Raw genomic sequence first — 18699 nt, 5'->3', positions numbered from 1 at the left:
CCCACATCACCCCATGGCCCAGGGACACAGCTCTGACCACGGGCCTGGTCCTGCGTGTCCCGCACCGGGCAAGAAACACTCCCAGCTGTGGAGAAGCGGGGTGGGACAAACTCTCCCGGGGCAGCTCAAAGGCACTGGAAACCCTTTTGTGCCCTGCAAAACCTGCAGGCTCAGCCCGGGCTCCCCAGGTTTCTCCAGGGCTGGAAGGAAGCTCAGTAACTTCAGACTTTGGAGCTCCACATCCAAACCCACTGTGAATACAGCTCACACGTTTTTGCTAGCTTAGAGGGGATTAATTCAAGATTGGGCATTTTTGTGCTTCAGTCCTTCCCTTCCCTCCCTCCAAGCAGGCAAGAACAGAGCAGGCTCAGGGCTCCTTACTCAGTTTGTTACAAATGAGCATTTAATGACTGAGTCAGTTGCATGGTTTTGGCCAAAACAAGTATTTCAGGAGAAAAAAAAAGTTGTGCTGCGGCTGAGGGAAGATCTCACCCTGCCCCAGGACAGCCAGGCCAGGGCAGGACTGGGCAGCAGCAGAGCACTGCAACTCGAGAATTCCTGCACAACAGCTGGAACTGGCACACGAGGAATGCTCGAAGCTCTCCGGGCTCACAGCAGCTTAATAGGTAATATTTAAAACAACTGAGGACTAAAGCAAGGGGGGCTGGGGAGGAGATCACTGTGGAGGGACAGGGTTTGGTTTTGTGGCCCAGCCAGGTCTGACCGTGCAGCTCTCCCAAACTCCACGGAGCTGCTGAAGTCTGAGTGTGCAATATCAGACAAGGGAGACGCTTTCCTTCCTTCCTTACTTCCCCCTCAATCAAAGGCCAACACAGGGTGTTCCATGGCAGCAGCAGGCAGGGACCTGAGGCAGTTCAGCCCCTCAGCACCACAGAGCTGGACAGCAACAGCCACCACCCAAGGCAGGTGACACCGAGGGGAGGTGAGCCCCTCCCTCAGACACAGCCCTTGGAGGAGGAAGGGCTCTCATTGCAGGAGCCCAGGACACGGCTCCAATGTGGACAAAAAGGCAACAAAAGGCTCTGCTTCAAATCCACAAAAAAGCACCAGGAGCTGCTGTGTCCCAGGCCAGGGACACAGTTCAAGGCAGAAGTGGAAGTGGTTCAGTGGTTCACTCTGTTCTCATCTCCCCCTTGATGCAAGGGGTCGGAGTTTCCCAGGCCCTGGAGCAGCTCCAGGAGCACAGGGAGGGCTCACGTGGACCCCTGGGGTCAGGGCTTCCCTGGCAGCTTTGTTCTGCTGCCACCCCACCTGATCCCAGTTAATCACATCCCTGCAGTGACATGTCAGCCAGAGCTGAGCATGTTCCAGAGTAACACTATTCCAGGAAGATCTTCCTGGTTACAAATTCAGTGACAATGAATGCACCAAGAGCACCAGTGCCAAAGGTTTGCAAATGCTACTGAAAAAAAACAGAAACAAACCAGAAATCATCCCCTTCCCCCTTTCCCTGAAAAAAAAAAAAAAACACAAACCAAATGAAAAAGGCTGCATGAAGCTGCCCAGAGCCCTCTCTGCAGCACAGCCCAGCTCAGACACTAAGCCAGCCCCCAAAATCTTATGCCATCCATAATTTCACCAGTAAGTAAAGACTGAGGAGGGAGCAGAAAGACTGGAGAAAGCAACTCCACTCTCAGTGTCCAAGGCACCCTGATGCCAAGCACTCCCATGGTACACGTCCTTCCCAGTGCAGGGATTCCCCTCAATACAGCAAATCCCACAGCCCAGTTTGCTTTGACCTTCAACTGAAGGAAGTCTGGAGGGGCCTCTGTGAGCTCTACTCCACGAATAACCAAGATCTATAGAGAAAATAAAGGAAGGACAGAAGAGCTGAGGAAATAGAACAAAAATTATAAACCCATAGGTTAGGAAAGCCCAAAGCTGAGGGTGTCGAAGCTACTGCTGTAAGAACACCTGGAAAACCTAATGGAGACTCCTCTCTGCAGCAAGGACACACCTGGAGGGGGAGAGAGAAAAGGAGCAGGAATTACTGACAGGGAAGAGCCAGAGGCTGGAACTGCACAGCACTGGAGGCAGAGTCTGACACGTGGGCCCTGGCCAGAGCCCTGTGCCCAGCTCGGGGGTGTCTGCCAGCTTCACAGGGGCACTGTGGCACCTCCAAAGGCACTGAACTGCTCCCCTGGACACGAGCTCCTTCCACACAGCACAGCACACAGCACAGCTCAGCCAGGACTGAACCCCTGCCCATGGCCAGCACCAAAGCAACATTTTCACTGTGCTGCAGCCCTAAGAGAGCTGGGCTGAGACAAGTCCCAGGGACACTGCCACCCTCCCCACAGCTGCCTCATGTGGGGACAGCCTCCAAGCCACCTCCTGCCACATGAGAGAACACAGGGAATACTGTCAGAGAGACCAAGGTTCAGAGTATCTTTAGGATCAAAATTTACAGGGAGAATTCTTCAGCTCTTGGGTGTTGTGGAACACCCAACACCCAGCAATCACATCTGGCCCCAGTCCTGTGCCCAGGGCTGGGGAGCACTCCTGTGACAGACTGGGGCTGACCCTGCTTTCCCTCTGCAGGTCACTCTGGCAGTGTCAGTAACACAAAGGGAAGGGGCAGGAAGGGCTGGACCTCTTCAGTGCCCTGGCACTCGGCAGTGGAGCCCTGCTGTCACCCCACAGGTGTGTGCCAGTGCTGCCCAACTCCTGCAAAACCCCCACACAAACCAGCCACACGTCACATCCATGATCACCCACTGCACAGAGGGAGAATGCAAATTTATAAAGTCTGCCTGTTTTGCTGGTGCAGTCTGAGTGCCAGGCTTTAGTGTCTTCTCCTTTCCAGGACTGTGTACATCCAGTTTTCACATCCTGTAACACCTGCAGCCCTTACAGAGCAGAGCTTGAGCCCTAGGTCTGACAGGATCTGCTGTCCCAGGAGATGGACACAGTGGATACTTCCAAGATACTCTTTTACTACAGTGAGGGACTGCAAAATACTGAATTTCCTAAACCCAGGAACCCCTTGTGTAGCTCTGCCCTCATTTTCAGGTGTGCTCCACTAGTGCTTTTATCTGAATCTAACCCCAAATTGCTGTTTGTGTTTGTATTTTATTGTGTGCCACTTTACTAAGGGGACACCCATCCCCAGCTGTTGTACAGACAGAGGCAGCACCCAGCCCCCAGCACAGCTGGAACACATGTGTGAGCACCAGCATATCTCATGGTGTCTTTCTACCAAATAACTCTTTGGTCTTTCTACCAAATAACTCTTTGCTCAGTTGCCAGGAGCAAAGACTGACCAAGAATTTTTTTCCAAAAGGAAGAGGCTGAGATCATTGAACATTACCAGGAGATCAGTCGTGATTTGCTGAAGGGAACTTCAGTTCTGTTATCTCTAGGTCAGGAGAGCTGCTGCCACTCCGGTCACTGTAGGTGTCCCTGCAGGAGTAAAAGATTTGGGGTTAAGGGAGCACAAGTGCTTTAAGGACAGAAAATTAATGTGGGATGCTGCAGCACAGGGAAAACTTCAGCTCCTCTGCTGCGAGGAGCCATTTCAAACTCAAATGTGCAAAAGCAGAGAATTAAAATATCCCTCCACCCTTGGAGGCTCTGAAATGAGAGGGCCTCACACATGAAACTCTTCTGGACCACACCTGACCACTCTGATGTTGGCACCAACACAGGAATCCGTGGTGCAGCTGCACTGCAGCTCAGCCCACAAAGCAACACTTTCCTTTTGGCATTGCATTTGCCTGGGTTTGACACAGGCACTGCTAATTCTCCTCTGCATTTGGTCTGGTTTTTGTTTAGTGCCTGTCAGCACTCAGCAACCCCTCTGTGAGGAGGAGAACAGGTCTGTACCAAGTGTTTGTTGCACAGTCCTGAGTGCCAAAGGGAATTGCAGGCACTGGGGAACAGCAGCACCAAGTAACTGCACCATTAAATCCACCCAAAACACCACTTGCTTTCCAAACTGAAACAAAGAATACTGAAGTCCAAAAAAAAAAAAATAAAAGGCTGCAACCACCAGGGCCTGATCTTTAAACCAGCAACAGGAACAAGTTTCTTATGGACCAGCCTGTACATGGGACTTGTCTAAAGAATGTAGGGAAAAGCCCATGAGGTCTCCAGTCACATAAAAGAGCAGGCCCAACCTCAGTCTCCCCAAAGACCCTGACTGACACAGCACAAGGCTGCAGATCTCCTCTCCCTGAAGCCAAGGCCTCTGTGCAGGACAGCTCTGTGGCCCCACAATCATCCTCAACACACCAGATTTCAAAAGCTTTCAAAAGAGTGGAAAGAAGGAGGGGTGCAATACCAGTTATCCCCAGGAGCTCTGTGCCAAGAGGATGCTCTGGGTTATCCTGCTGGAAGCAGCACTGTTCTGTGACAGCTCTGACTGGGACAGTCTTAAACCCACCTGGGGGAGAGCCTGCAGCCCTTCTGCAGGTAGTGGGTGAGTCTCCCTGCAGATGCCAGGAGGAGCCCAAAGTATGGGGGTGATGGCTTGATGGGCCTGGAGAGGAACTCGGGGTGATACTGAACACCAACGAAGAAAGGATGCTCTGAGAGGAACAAACAAAACATTCATGTCAAGTCTCTCAAGCTTGTGGCTGAGTTGCAGGTGAAATCCTGATTATGTTGAATCCCTGATGATGGAAGTATCATTTCCATTTTTGTCCATAAATGGAGAGCAACATGGGATTTTATTTTTACCATCATTTTATGGATGGAATTGAGACAGTCTGAATGGATCCCCCATGAAAACCTGCTCCATTACCCTCCAACACTTTCCCTTGTCCATCCCACACCCACAAACCAACTGCTTAAGCACTCACCTTCCAGCTCAACCACTTCCATCCGCTCTCCCTCCTCATCCTGCCCCACAAACTTCAGACCTTGCTCTTCAAAACACTTTTTCAGCTCTGGATTGACCTAGAAAACCAGGAGCAAGACAAGCCATGATCTCTGGTGTCTGGATTACACAGGAAAGTTCAATACCTACATGAGCATTTTTACCTCAAATCTGTGTCTGTGTCTCTCTTCCAAGAAATCGTGATCTCCATACAGCTTCCCTGCAGCAGAAGGAAGATGTTCTCAGAGCACAGCTTTTAGCACATTCACTTGTCAGCATCTTTCAGAATCTGCCACTTCTGCAGGGGATCGAATTCCCTGATCCCCATTCCCCACCAGAACAGCCTGTGAACACCTGCCATTCAAGGATGCTCCAACATCCCCAGGCCTCACTTCCCCATCCCACACACATGCAAGCCATTCCAGGAAACATTTCCAGAAGAGGCAAGAAGTGCCTTACTCATGATTGAATTCTTGGTTTGGAAAAGTGTCCTCCTCTTGCCAAGCCTCATTGTCCCACCCATTTGCCCAGGATTATGTTCTGGCATGTCTATGACCTGTGGAAAGCATTCAGAGGGAAGTGAGAATCAGGAAAGAATAACAGTAACAGGCAGACTCTGACACACAGAAGGAAAAAAAAAAAATCCCACCAACAGTCATGCAAAAAACCAAGGAAACCAGCCCATGTTCCCTGTCTTGACAAGGCAGACCAAGAGAACTAGGTTAGCTGGCTGAGTTGTTCAGTACAGGCTGCACAGCACATATGGGAGGTTTGTGGATATTCAGGGAACTTTCACAGAGGAAATGGCCTCAGCGCTTACACAGATTGCACACACCAATACTGTGCTGTTTACTGAACTGCATGTTAAACAAACAAGCAAATTTATGGAAAAACCCAAATCACAATTGCTCACTCTTTGATAAGTAACATCATAAGCTGTTTTCTGATAACTTCCTCACTTTGAGTAGCATTTTAAATTACAGCAGAAGCCAATCATTATGGCAGACCCTGGACCAGAAACACAGAGCCTTTCACACATGCTCCCAGGAATTCAGATCTGTCTGGAGCTATCACACAACAGTTCGAGTTGGAAGGGACCTTAAAGCTCATCCAGTGCCACCCCTGCCATGCAGGGACACCTTCCACTGTCCCAGGCTGCTCCAAGTCCTGTCCAACCTGGCCTTGGGCACTCTGGGGGATCCAGGGGCAGCCACAGCTTCCCCTGGCAATCATGCCCAGGGATGTGCAGGGAAGTCAAGTAAGGATATCACAAGTAAATCACCATAAACTCACCACTGGATGAGAAGTTTTGGGGTCAAACTCTGTTGAGTTCGCATCTGCAACGTAATGTTCAGCAGTCAGGAACACCGAGTGGCTCACACCATGGCATCACCTCCAGGACCTGCCCCAGGGACAGCTGCTCCTCATCCCCAGCTCTGCTGAGCCCCCCCTCAGGCACACAACACCCCAGGCAGCAGGAACAGGGCTGCCAGCGCTGTTCAGTGTCAATTTCAAAGGCTGCACTTGTAGGATAACCCACCCTCATTCAGGAAAAACACACGTTCAACAGCTTCAAATACAGAAATAAAGGCAGGGAGGGGGAAAGGAGCAGAATGGTCTGAGAAACTCCTTTTTCCCCACCCTCATTACTGGAGAGAATCAAAGAGTCAGGCTGAGAACTCAATTTAGCACTCTCTGAAGGGAGTTCTGTTAACAGGGACCTGCTCAATCCAAGTAGTGGGGCTCAGAAGGTAACTCCACTCACTGAAGGAGCTGCAACTGCTGGCTGGCTGAATTGCTTTTTGGGTTTATTCCCACTGGCTGCAGTGGGAATTTAGCTGCCAAGGTGTTTCATTCAGGAGCTAACAACCTCACGTTGAGCAATAGGAAGCTTTCTGTCATTAGAAGCACAACTTACTCCATTGATTTTTATTTAAATAGGGTAAGGAAATTGCTCTCTTTACTTTGAATTAGCAGAAGATTTTTACAGGTCTAGGTAAAAAATTAAACCTACCTATGAAAAATTTAAAATCAGAGATATCTAAAAAAATCCCAGGTATTACTCAAGCAACCCAAGAAATGACCAAAGGCAGGAAGGGTTTCGTGCCATTACCTTGCCAACCAAGGACACTGCGAGCAAACTCCACCACTGCCAACTGCATTCCCAAACAGACTCCTGTGGAGGAAAGGCAGGACATGGATCAGGTCAGGACAAGGACCTCTGCCCATGCTGCAAAGCACACACACCCTCACAGAGTATCCTGAGTCACAGGAAAACCTGCATGAGGCAAATCTTTCACTGGGACTTAGGGGTCTGTAGTCCTGACAAGCTTTACTTCCCTCCCTTTCCCATCCCCTCTGCTCATACACCAGTTGAGTCTCTCACCACAGACACTTCACTGAAATGCAGTCTCGTATTTCTTGGTGCCAAGATCACCACAGCCTGATCTGAAACATCCCCAGACTGCTGACCCCTCATTACAGACTCCTTCTCAGCACATCCCAGCCAATTCTGACCACTTCAGAGCTAACCAGGGGTGAGGCTGCATTCCCTGCTCAGCTGAGCACAGATCACTGCCTTCAAAACTGCTCATCCCAGACACCAATGAAAATCAGGGGAACTCCTGCTGCACACCAGTTAGGCTGTTTTTCAGCTTCCTTTCCTTTATTTCTTCTTATGGATGAAACATGTTTCTCACCTAAAAAGGGTTTTTTCTGTTTCCTTGCCCAGGAAATAGCTTGAATTTTGCCTTCTGTCCCTCGAACACCAAATCCACCAGGAACCAGAACTCCACTGCATGAGGATGAAAAGATTCCATTCAGCATGGCTGCCCCAAACCACACACCCACAAATCACCTCCCTCCCATAAAATCTTGGCCTTGCAAGACCTCTCCCCTGAAAAGGGCTCTGAAGTAGCCACGTGGCAAGGCCTGGCTGCAGCAGTTTCCACATGACTTCACATGAGCTGTCACATAAAGAGGGGGAAATATTTCATAAATGCCAATTTTACCTTCCCAAAGAGAGATCCCAAATCTATCATAGGTTACCATGCTGAAATGGTTCATGCTGTGAGACTCACACCAAACATGTTTGCAAACACATCACCCAGCCAGGCCCATGCTGGAGGAAACCCCTGGATACAGTGTCAGGTTGTCCTAACATCAAACTCTGCAGGAGGTTCTTTCTTCTGCTCTCACTCAAATCCTGCTGCCCTGAGGGGTAACAGGCCCCACTTGTTCTTGTTTTTGTGCTAATTCTTGGCACTCCTCTGCATACTAATGCTTTTCCCCCTCTCACACTTTATTTCTGAAGAACTTGTTACCCCATTTACACCTTCCATTCTCACTCTGGCTTTAACAGCCTTCACCAGAATCTTTCCTTTCTCCTGATTTCCTCTGTTTTCACCTGATCATGCAGGTGTGCATATCCTCACCAGCATGATCATTTCCCCCACCTCCCTCACTTATTTAACAATCCTCCATTGAACACCTTATCCTAAATGCCCCTGACAGGTGTTTGGGGCCTTGTCAGTGTGCTGAAAACAGGTTTATCAGACATTCTCCAAGGAAGGGGCCACAGCAGAACTTACTCAGCACCACAGAGCTTCTGCCACGCCTCGTGGTACCTGACAGGCTCCTCCTGCAGAGTGTCTGGCTCCAAGTCAGCAGAGTCAATGTACTGGGAAGAAATCCAAGAAAAGGATGATGAGATATTGCCACAAGAGTGTACAGGACCTCCTGAATTCTCATTAAATTAAGACACCATCATTCCTCCTGGACAGCTCTGGGTTTGTTTCCTAAGGGATAGTTTTTTCTGGGCTGATTTCCCATCTGTTAGCCAACAAACCTCCTTTCCTCACCACCCTGCTCTTGGTGCACAAACAGAAGCCATGATTTCTCTGTCCTCCCCTCCCTGCAGCACTGCTGTGACTTACACCAAGTCCCTGAGCCCCAGCCTGTACTGTTCAATGTGAGGTGTTAATGCAAGGTGGGAACATGGGGCTGTGCAGACACAAATCACCACAGAGAGAGGGGAAAAAATTATTCCTCTCTCATCAAATAAACATCTCCTTCAAGAGGCATTGCAGAAGAAAGAGGCTATGGTGAAACGCAGGCTGCTGTAATTAAAGGGTGTTATGACAATGGAAAAAAACCCTGCAATTTTTCCATTTTCTCATCTCCAGCATTCCAGTACCTCTGAACTTCTGGATGTTCTGGCAGGCTGCTAACCCTTTTAAGGAACCATTTTGTCTTTTTGTTTGTTTTTTGGAAGTTGCAAAACTACCAATCAGTTCTTCAGCACGAGATCTCCCTGCACAAGGCTCACAGAGATCACGTCACTTCTGAGCCACTCAGACACAGCTGTGCCAGGGAATACCCACAGATGCACGTGCAGGGTCTGCACTTTACCTGACTTGTTTTTCTTATTTTCACCTCTACTGATTTTGGAAGTTGAAAGGAAACCCTAACCTAGATCAGTACTGTTAAAAAGCAACCACCTATTTCCATGACTCACTGGCATCATGGGACTGCTGGACATTTAGAAGTCTATTGAAATGAAAATAAAATTTCTAGCAACAGGTACATATTTCCCCTCTTCAGAGCATTCAGCTATGACCAAGACCCCTGAAAGCATCTGTGCATCCAAACCAGCATGAAAACCTCAATAAAGCCTGAGGCAGGAGCATCATAAAACCAGAGTACCACAAGGTTAACAGCAGCAACCCCCAAAAAGAATCATTTGCAACAAGTGTTAGAGAAATGAAAGCAGAGAGTGCCCCCCTCCAATCCATCCACCACTGTCACAGCTCAGCACACAACACTGAGCACTGAGGAGTTTCCAGCCACTGCAGCTCACAGGAGGAGAGGCTGGTTTGCTCTGAAGCTGGTTTAGGCCTGATAACAGCTGTTTTAATGCTGTTATAATCAAAACAGCTGTCTTGATGCAAGAATAATTTGGAAGTTCATTGGCTGAATCACTTCTCCCTTTCTGTCTATGGGTTTGTGAAAATCTGAATTAGGATGGGCAGCACTGCAGGTGGAAGTGGGATGGGTGGAGGTTTTTCCCCACACACAGACCCATCCCTACCTTAATGTCAAGTTTGTGGTTGATGGCCAGGGCAGAGTGCTCCAGGGCTTTGATGACAGATGCATAGGAGTCAGAAAACTTGGTGTATTTGCCCACCAGTGCAATGGAGCATGTTTCAAGCAGACGGTCGTACCTGCAGAACACCAGAACACACAGGTTATTCCAGCAGAAACAGGAGAGGGATGGGAGTCACTTCCATTCTGTTCAGCTTTCCGAGGAACAAACAGCTATGTTCTCCTAAGTGTGTCCAACAGAGCTGACATCTTTGGAAGAGTGACCTTTTATTATAATTATGATTTAGGATCATCAAAGCAAGATCAAAACCAGAACAATGACTGAGGAAAACAGTTGCAGAAAGCCACATACAAATTAACTCATCTCTCCTGATGATGAAAAGCCATTCTGAGCAGATCCAAACTGCCTTTTCAGGAAGCTGTATTAGATTCAAAGGCTGCAGTGAACTCCTAGGAGAGGATCAAAGCACAGCTTGGTGTATGTTTGTACTGCACAGTATCTTCCCACATTGCTGCTGAGCTTGTATCAGCAGCTACAAACACAGAAAGCATTTCTGCAGTCCTAAGGCTGTGCTGCCTCCACTTTCAATCCCCAGCACCTGGCAGCACAGGACTCACACAGCATTCCTGGCCACAGCCAAGAGTTTGTTTAAAGTTTCTCTCAGAATTGCTAAATACCTTCAGCCCAGCTGGTGACAAAAGCATTCCCCATCATAAGGAAATGTTATTGACAGGGCTGGCTTCTGTCAGGCACAGAAATCAAGGAAAGCATCCAGATCTTGAAAATTAATTTCTTGTAAGAACAAAAATATTTAAGGCTTCAGCTGACGTTCAAGCCCTTTCTGAAAAGACTATTTTCCCCATTTCTCTATTTTTCTTGTGAGTCTATTCCTCACATGAAAAAGCCCCAGTGTCCAAGGAGTCTCAGAACGGGTACCTAGCACTTGTCTCACTTGCCTGAAAGCACTCCCAAAGATATTCTTTGACACTCCTGACATCTCCATATAGCTACAAAAGGATTTCAACACTTTGTAATGTTACTTAGAGGTTTTGTAATAAAAAGGGAGGGCAGAGCTGTCCAGCTTTTAATTACTTGAAGCTGAGTTTGACTCAGACAGTACACTTCCAACATAAGATAAGGATCTCACTAAGCTTATCTCACAGGATTTTATGGAGAAAGGGAATGAGGGAATTGGGGTGGCTCAGCCTGAAGAAGAAAAAGCTCCAGGGAGACCTTATGGCAGCCTTCCAGTAAGAGGATTTATGTGAAACATGAGGACAGACTTTTTAGGAGGGTCTGTTGTGCCCAGACAAGTGGTGATGGTTTTAATCTAAAATAGGGGGGATTTAGGCTAGATAGAAGGATGAAATTTTGTACAATGACAGTGGTGAGGCACTGGCACAGATCATCTACAGCAGCTGTGGATTCCCCACCTTGGAAACACTCAAAGTTTGGAAGGGGCTCTGAGCAAAAGAAAAAAACCAATGTGAACATCTAAGAACACTTGAGGAATAGGAAATAACACTCATCATCTCAAACTACCAACAACCCAAGAAAAGAAATCCTGAAGTGTGCTGCAGTGTGCCCAGCAGTGCAGCTCACCTGTCAGCCATCTCCTTCCACTTCATGAGCATCCTCCTGGGCTGCCTCTCGATGGGAAGGTCCAGCCTGTGCCTGAAGTAATCCACAACTCCCTGCTCCTCCAACAGCAGAGGAACCCGGTAGATAGAGGAGACATCATGAACACAAATGACCTGTTCATAAAATAAGGGTGCCATTAAAACACAGCCATCCAGTGCCTGTACAATCATTTTTACTCAGCTATTCAGAGTTCCTGTCCCTAGCAGAAAACCATATGACCACCTAGACTTCCAGGCAATAACGTGTTGAATAACATATCAGTAGCTTAATACTGGTTTCCTTATGCTTGAAAAAGCCATTCTTCAGCACTTCCAAGGCATTAGTGCTCCCTGGAGCCCCTTGGGAAGGGCCATAACACAGTAACCCAGCAGCAGGAGAGTCAGCTGCCCAGCACATTACGTGAGCAGCACTCAGCAAAGTTCAAAGAACACTCCAGAGAGACTCCTGTGATACAGAATCCCAAGTGCAGCTACAGTCAAACTGCCACAGGCACAGCTTCCTCCTTCCTAACCAGGGCTCCCCCAGTCTGAGTGAAACCCAGGGAAATCTGTGACCCCCATATATTTTACAGGGTACCCCTCATCAAATCTGAGATTACACAATTAGGAGAAAAGAATTCTTAGGTCAATGAGGAAAATCTATATCAACAGTTCCAGTTCACTGAAATGGCAAAAGATGGCTCAGAACAACTGTCACCTGTCCATTAATAATGAACCTGTACTTTAAGGATCCAAAACACACTGGCAAAACTTTTTGAAATCCTCATTTCAAGCAGAGGAATGCAGAGTTCAGTACTGCACCAGTCAAACCTCCTTGGCTGCACATCTTCTTCTTTTACCCTCAGTGCTGTTCACTTCTCAATCCAAGTGCAACAGCAGTCAGAGCAACAACTACATAGAACTGCATTAAACTTCCTGGAAAGGGACAAGAGCCAACTTATTTTGAATTCCTAGCCAACAAGAGGTAGATATTTTACTGATGACACATCAACATTATTGCCAACAGTGCAGTGCCTGAAATTGCAGGACTCAAGTTTGGTCTTGCTGTAGAACAGATTAATAAAAATTACTTGACAGAACCTGGGATTGCAAAGTTATACTCAGTCTTTCACAAAAAGACAACGTTTTCCAGCTCCAGCTGGATTGGAAAGTGCTAAAACTCCGTCTACATACTTTTGACTATTTTCCAAGGTCCATCTTAGAATGTGTTACAAGTCTCAGTATAGAAAGAATCATGCAAAAATGGAATTTGTGCATATCACAACCTTCAAGTGAAGCAATGCTCCTCCCAAACACCATTTCAACCTCCCTGTGAAATCTCTCTTCAAGAATTTGTGGACAGAAGAATAATATTGTGAAAAGAGCAGTGTATGAAGTACAGTCATATATCCTTTACAACTAACTTAAGGTAATGTTTTCACCTCTAAATACTGGAAAATTTCATTCTTCTATGTTCACAGAAGGAATGTGGAACTGTAATTAAGGTCAAAACAGTGATTCAGAAATCACCTTGGATACCATAGAATCCTCTAAGCTTACACCAATCACCTTACAAGAAAACCTGAGTGCTGGCACAAAAAGAATTGATTTAGTAACATGTATCAGGAAGAGAGGTAAGACAAAGCAGCAAATGAATTATGCAGCTACCAAAACACAGAGCTAGAACTGCTGCTCTACACAAAACTCCCCTCAGCATCTGACAAACACCTCCAGTATTTACTGCAAGGAAGCACAGACAGCAATCCTTACCTGTTCTGGTTCAACATGACAGAACATGGAAATCTTTTCTTTTACTGAGGTATCCAGTGGAGTGGAGCACCTGCAAACAATCTAACAGAGCAGCAACATGAGGGTTGTGATGCCAAACAGAAACACTCAGGCATTCATAAAACAAACCTCTAAAAAGAGCTGTCTTTGTGCAGTCTCTGTGATTTGAGAAAAAAAACCCACAACTCCATTTCTTTTCCTTATTTATCACCACTATACAAGAGCTCTCAAATTAAGCATTACTTAGACAAGACTGCTGTTGCAACATGCCAGATTTTTACATTCAAAGCCATGCAACACAAACCTTACCAGATCTGGAGAGAGCCCGAGACCTCTGAGCTCACGAACACTGTTCTGGGTGGGTTTGGTCTTCTGCTCCCCTGTCGAGCTCGGCTGGTCAGAGAAGAGCAGTTGGTGCATCAGATTGTGATAAGCAGCAATGATTCAGCAGGTTAATCAGGACTCTCAGACATCTCATAAAAACTTTTGACTCAGTTCTTGGACAATTCACATGAACCTCACGTAGCCCATTTTAATCCCCAGGACTGAAAGCAACAGCAGGAACCCGAGTTCCAACGTGCCCCCTGGAGTGCAGGAAGGAGAGGGACAGAGAGCCTAAGGTTTATCCACAGCTCCCTCCAAATACCTGATGTTCTGTATTTCTGTTTTTTCTCTATAAATCACCTGGCCTGGACAGAATGGGAAAAAGGAAAAGAGAACAAAGACTGATCTGCACTCCATAATTATCAATTTGCTCTGTCAAATCCAGTTCAGTCTGACACAAGGGATACTCATGCTGCATTTCTGCAACTCCCAAGCGTTTATTACACGTTTACACCCTTTGAAGAATTCCTGTTCAATTCCTTTTTAAATACATAAGCATATAATCTCTGCATTTCTGCCAGAAGTTTACATATACACAGAAATACAAAAGTAACAGCACTTAGAGATACAGCATTTCAGAAACACCTGTTTAGGAAATTTTGGACTGAGGAAGCCTCTGACCACCAGTATGTTTTGGGTCCTTACCTGGGGAACCAGACTGACGTGAATGTTACAGAAATTCTCTCTTTTGGCTTTGAACTGGAACTGGCGGAAGGCCTCGATGAAAGGCATGCTCTCGATGTCACCCACGGTGCCCCCGAGCTGGCAACACACAGACACTGGCAATTACAGCTACTGCCAAAACAGCACCTGAGGTGTACACTAGAGACATGAAAATATACCTAACAATCTACTCCAGGTACTCCAGGTACATAATTTCCCTACAAATCAAAAAGCCACAAGAAAACCAGCTTCCCCTATGGGCAGCACCTCTCCAGAGACATCAGCTTGACTTCTATTTTCTATTCAGAGAAAAGACTTAGATGTGAAAATTATGATTTATGAACATTAGGTGGCACTGAGAAGCAAAATTTCTGTTAAGTTTTAGGAACTATACAGAGTGGACACATGCAGGAACAGATGCAAGACTATACTTGGAGCCTCCCAGGCCCTGTCAGACAGTGCCTCCTTGGTACTTGAGATCTCAGCTTTGATCCTGGCACAGAAATTGGCACCCAAGCTGCAGGCAGAGTCCAAGTCACCATGACCCGGGCTCTGTGACAAGCTCCCTCTCCTGTGTTAGCATATCCCAGCAGCCAGCTCAGCAGTGTCAGAGCCTTTGCCCTGCTCCATCTCCTTCTGGCAGCAGAATGTTCCACGAACATGCTGAGAACTGCCACCACTAACTTGTGCCATTCCCTGTCGCATATCTGTGCTTGAACTGGTCACTCGGAGGAGGAAAGACAACTGTTCCCAGAGGGGATTTACCTCCCCTCCCTCCACGCACCAAGAAGAGGGCACAGCACAATTAACTCAGACTGGCATATTGAGTTACAAGAGCTAAAAAATTCATTCTGTAGGTTGATTCACAGAATATCCTGAGCTGGAAGGGATCCACCAAGTGCAGCCCCTGGCCCTGCCCAGACTACCCCAAACAACCCCACCCTGGGCATCCCTGGAGCTCTGGCAGCCTCGGGGCCGTGCCCATTCCCTGGGGAGCCTGGGCAGTGCCAGCACACTCAGGGGGAAGAACCTTTCCCTGAGCTCCAGCCCAGATCTCCCCTGACACAGCTCCAGTAGTTCCCTGGGGTCCTGTGGGGCTGCCCCTCATGAGGCAGCTGCAGGCTGCAATTCAAAAATTATAGAGTAAGTGAAGTTAACAAGGGGAATTTTTAACCCATACTGCATACAAGAAACAAAACTACCTGGTTTTTAAAAGTTACAAACCTCAATCACACAAACTTGGGGTTCAATGCCATCTTCATCCACGGGAATCTGTGCCTGCCTCATTACCCATTCCTGTATGGCATCTGTGATGTGGGGAACAACTGGAAAAGAAACCCAGGCAAGGGTTAAAGCCCCCACACGTTTCTCCCTCTTAACTCATTAGAGAGCAAATTATTGACAGTCACTAGCCAGCTTCCCATATGGCTTGAGCAGGAATTTTAGTCTTTAAAGAACTATGCATTTTTGAAGTGATTATTCTTGGCTGTGATTTTCAAGTGCCTTGGCAGGAAATTGAACCCTGCCTTAATTTAAACACACGTAAGCAACATTTCCTTTAAGCTGAAAGATTCAAGCACAAACTGTTCTTTGCTCTAAGCAGAGAAAGTTACTCTGTTTTTAACTGTCTGTAAAAGTCTAATGTCAACCACCTGTGGAGAGTGGTTGAAAAGGAAATGGACAGATCTGATACTCACAAATTCTTTGGGTTTTCTAATGACATGAGTTAACAAAAGCATTTACCACTTTAACCAGCTAACAAACAACCCCAAAGTGTATTAGTCTGAATTCTGTTCACATTTATCACTGGGTACATTAGACAGCTGGACCCAAGCCCAGCACAGTCCAAAAACAAGCAGGATGGTCCAGAGCCTCAAGCAAAGATGAAAGGCAAAAGCATCCAGCCAGGACTGAAATACAGAATGCACTTCTAAGCACCAGGAAAGAAGTTTTGCATCACCTTGGACCGTTTTGCCAAGATAATCTCCCTTCCTCTCCTTGTTAATGACATACTGGTAGATCTTCCCCGTGGTCAGGTTGTTGTCTTTGGTGAGTCGGATATCGAGGAAGCGCTCGTAGTTCCCGAGGTCCAGGTCCACTTCCCCTCCATCATCCAGCACAAACACCTCTCCTGCAGCCACAGAAACACACACAAACACACGTGTCAGGCACGTGGAAGAATTCAACGTAAGGAAACTCCTTCCCCGACTGCCGCAGTAAGTTTAGGAGTGGCGAGCAGAACTAAAAGCCTCCTGTAACCGAGAGGACCAGCGCAGAAGCGGGGACTGAACCCCTTGAGGCAGCAGCAAGAACAGGCCAGAGCACATCTGTGCCGCGGGCACAGCAGCCCCACCAGCCGGGCCGCAGCGCTGGCAGGCTCAGCACCAGGCACAGAGGCTCGTACAAAGGAGCTGATTCACGGCAAGCCGAGACAGCCCCGGCGCCCCACGGCAGACCCGGACACCGAGCACGCGGGGCACTCACCGTGCTCGTACGGGGAGAAGGTGCCGGCGTCGATGTTGATGTAGGGGTCGATCTTGATGGAGGTGACATGCAGCCCGCAGGACTTGAGGATGGTGCCGATGCTGCTGGCGATGATCCCCTTGCCGATGCCCGAGATCACCCCGCCCGTGACCAGGATGTACTTCATCTGCCCCGCGCCTGGACGCGACAAGACACCGGCACCGCCTCAGCGCGGGCTCTGCGAGCGGGACGCGCCCCGGGCGCTGCCATTCCTGACAGCGGCCCGCGGGCCGCTCCCCGCCCGCCGCTGAGGGCCGGTGCCCTGCCCGCTCCTCCCGCCGCGAACTCCCGCCTCCGCCGCGCGCCGCCCGCGTGGCCGCGCCGCCGGGCCCGCGTGCTCCCGCTCTGCCGCCCGCCCGCTCCCACCGCTCCCCCCCCCGGCGCCGCGCGGATGGTCCCGCCCGCTGCCCTCACCTGGGGCCGCCGGGCGCGCCGACAGCGCGCGCGCGGGGGGAGCGGGCGGGAGGTGCGGAGCGCGCGCGGCGCCGCTCCCGGCCGGCTCGGCTGGGAACCGCATGAGGCCCGGCTGCGCCTCTGCGCCTGCGCGGGGCGGGGCGGGGTGGGGGGCGGGCTCAGAGCCTGAGAGCGGGGGCGTGGCCGGAGCGGGATAGCCCCGCCCTCTGCCCCGCCCCGCCCCTCAGCGCCTCACGGAGAGCGGGAGCGCTCTTGGGATCGCGGGGTGAACGAGGGCGGGAAAGGCCCTTACTAACACCCGCTCACCATGTCCCCAAGTGCCACATCCACACCTTTCTGGAACGCTTCTGGGGATAGGGGCTCCACCGCTGCCCTGAGCAGTCTAGGCCAGGACAATCTTTCAGTGAAGAAATTCCCACTGTCCACCCTGAGCCTGCCCTGGCCCAGCCTGAGGCCGTTCCCTCTCCTCCTGTCCCTGTTCCCTGGAGCAGAGCTCGACCCCCCCCGGCTGTCCCCTCCTGGCAGGAGCTGTGCAGAGCCACAAGGTCCCCCCTGAGCCTCCTTTTCTCCAGGCTGAGCCCCTTCCCAGCTCCCTCAGCTGCACTAGAGGTGGATTCTCTCACTGTTGGTCTCATTTTCTGGTGTCCGTGTGTCCTGCCAGCACATTTCCCCCTGGACATGTGCCCTGGGTGTTGATAGCTCTGTGGGCAGAGATGTTTCTTTGCCTCCCCTGGGCTGGGGCTGTCCCCTCGCTGCTGGCACAGGGTGACCCTGCACTGAGTGCACAGGAGTGCCGTGCCTGCTGCCCTCTTGGAGGAAGCATTCAGGATTACCTGGCCATGCTGATATGTTCCTCCACAAAGGACTCTTCTTGTTTTCTGGTGTACTATTAGTAGCTCCTAAGTGGGAAAATTAAAAAAAAACATTTCCAGCACCTTTTCTGCAGAATGGTGGCCAAGGGTCTGGTGGCAGTGAGATGGGTGACAGCAGGCAAGGGCTGTGTGTGCTCGGGCTGTCACTGTCACTGCCTGGTGGCACATCCTGATAAGGCACAGGGAGGCTGAGCTCTCCCAGGACTGCCTTTAGACAGCCCAGCTTTTCCCATTTCATGAGTGAGGCACAAGACACGTGTCTTGTAGCTCAAGGGAAGTCCATTCTTGTGGAGATGTGTGTAACCTCGATGTGAGCATTAACTTCAGCACACACAAATCCTTTTCTCAGTGCCTCATTAAAGGCCTCAGGGGCTGGACATCCCGTGGTGCTCAGGAGAGAACTGCACTCAGTGGAAGCTATTGTGAACATTAAATGGTGTGGAATAACAGTGACCCAGAAAAGTCAGATCACAAATATCTCAAGTTATGCAA

At 49.1% G+C, this 18699-nt stretch overlaps 1 protein-coding gene across 1 annotated transcript; it reads right to left on the bottom strand.

The window, feature by feature from the left end:
- Nucleotides 1–381: 381 nt before the first annotated feature.
- CTPS1 (CTP synthase 1) lies at nucleotides 382–17412 on the bottom strand. The gene is made up of 19 exons (XM_053999105.1): nucleotides 17336–17412; nucleotides 16883–17059; nucleotides 16359–16529; nucleotides 15623–15723; nucleotides 14381–14497; nucleotides 13661–13744; nucleotides 13334–13414; nucleotides 11547–11698; nucleotides 9930–10062; nucleotides 8431–8519; nucleotides 7540–7634; nucleotides 6954–7016; nucleotides 6134–6177; nucleotides 5300–5396; nucleotides 5005–5060; nucleotides 4824–4920; nucleotides 4406–4550; nucleotides 3332–3423; nucleotides 382–1978 (listed from the first exon to the last, which is right to left on the bottom strand). The coding sequence occupies exons 2-18, from the start codon at nucleotides 17046–17048 to the stop codon at nucleotides 3339–3341; spliced, it is 1776 nt and encodes a 591-aa protein (XP_053855080.1). The 5' UTR covers nucleotides 17049–17059; nucleotides 17336–17412; the 3' UTR covers nucleotides 382–1978; nucleotides 3332–3338.
- Between the last annotated feature and the right edge of the window lie 1287 nt (nucleotides 17413–18699).

The sequence above is a fragment of the Vidua macroura genome, chromosome 25, assembly GCF_024509145.1.
Source record: "Vidua macroura isolate BioBank_ID:100142 chromosome 25, ASM2450914v1, whole genome shotgun sequence".
Lineage (NCBI taxonomy): Eukaryota > Metazoa > Chordata > Aves > Passeriformes > Viduidae > Vidua > Vidua macroura.
The sequence above is the reverse complement of the archived record's forward strand: the minus strand, read 5'-3'. Positions and strand labels throughout refer to the sequence as shown.

Coding starts and splice junctions, on each gene's coding strand:
- CTPS1 (XM_053999105.1), bottom strand. CDS start 17,048: ATGAAGTACATCCTGGTCACGGGCGGGGTGATCTCGGGCATCGGCAAG. Junction 16,530..16,882: donor CTTCTCCCCGTACGAGCACG/GTGAGTGCCCCG, acceptor CTGTGGCTGCAG/GAGAGGTGTTTGTGCTGGAT. Junction 7,635..8,430: donor CAGAAGCTCTGTGGTGCTGA/GTAAGTTCTGCT, acceptor ATCCTCATGCAG/TGGAGTTCTGGTTCCTGGTG.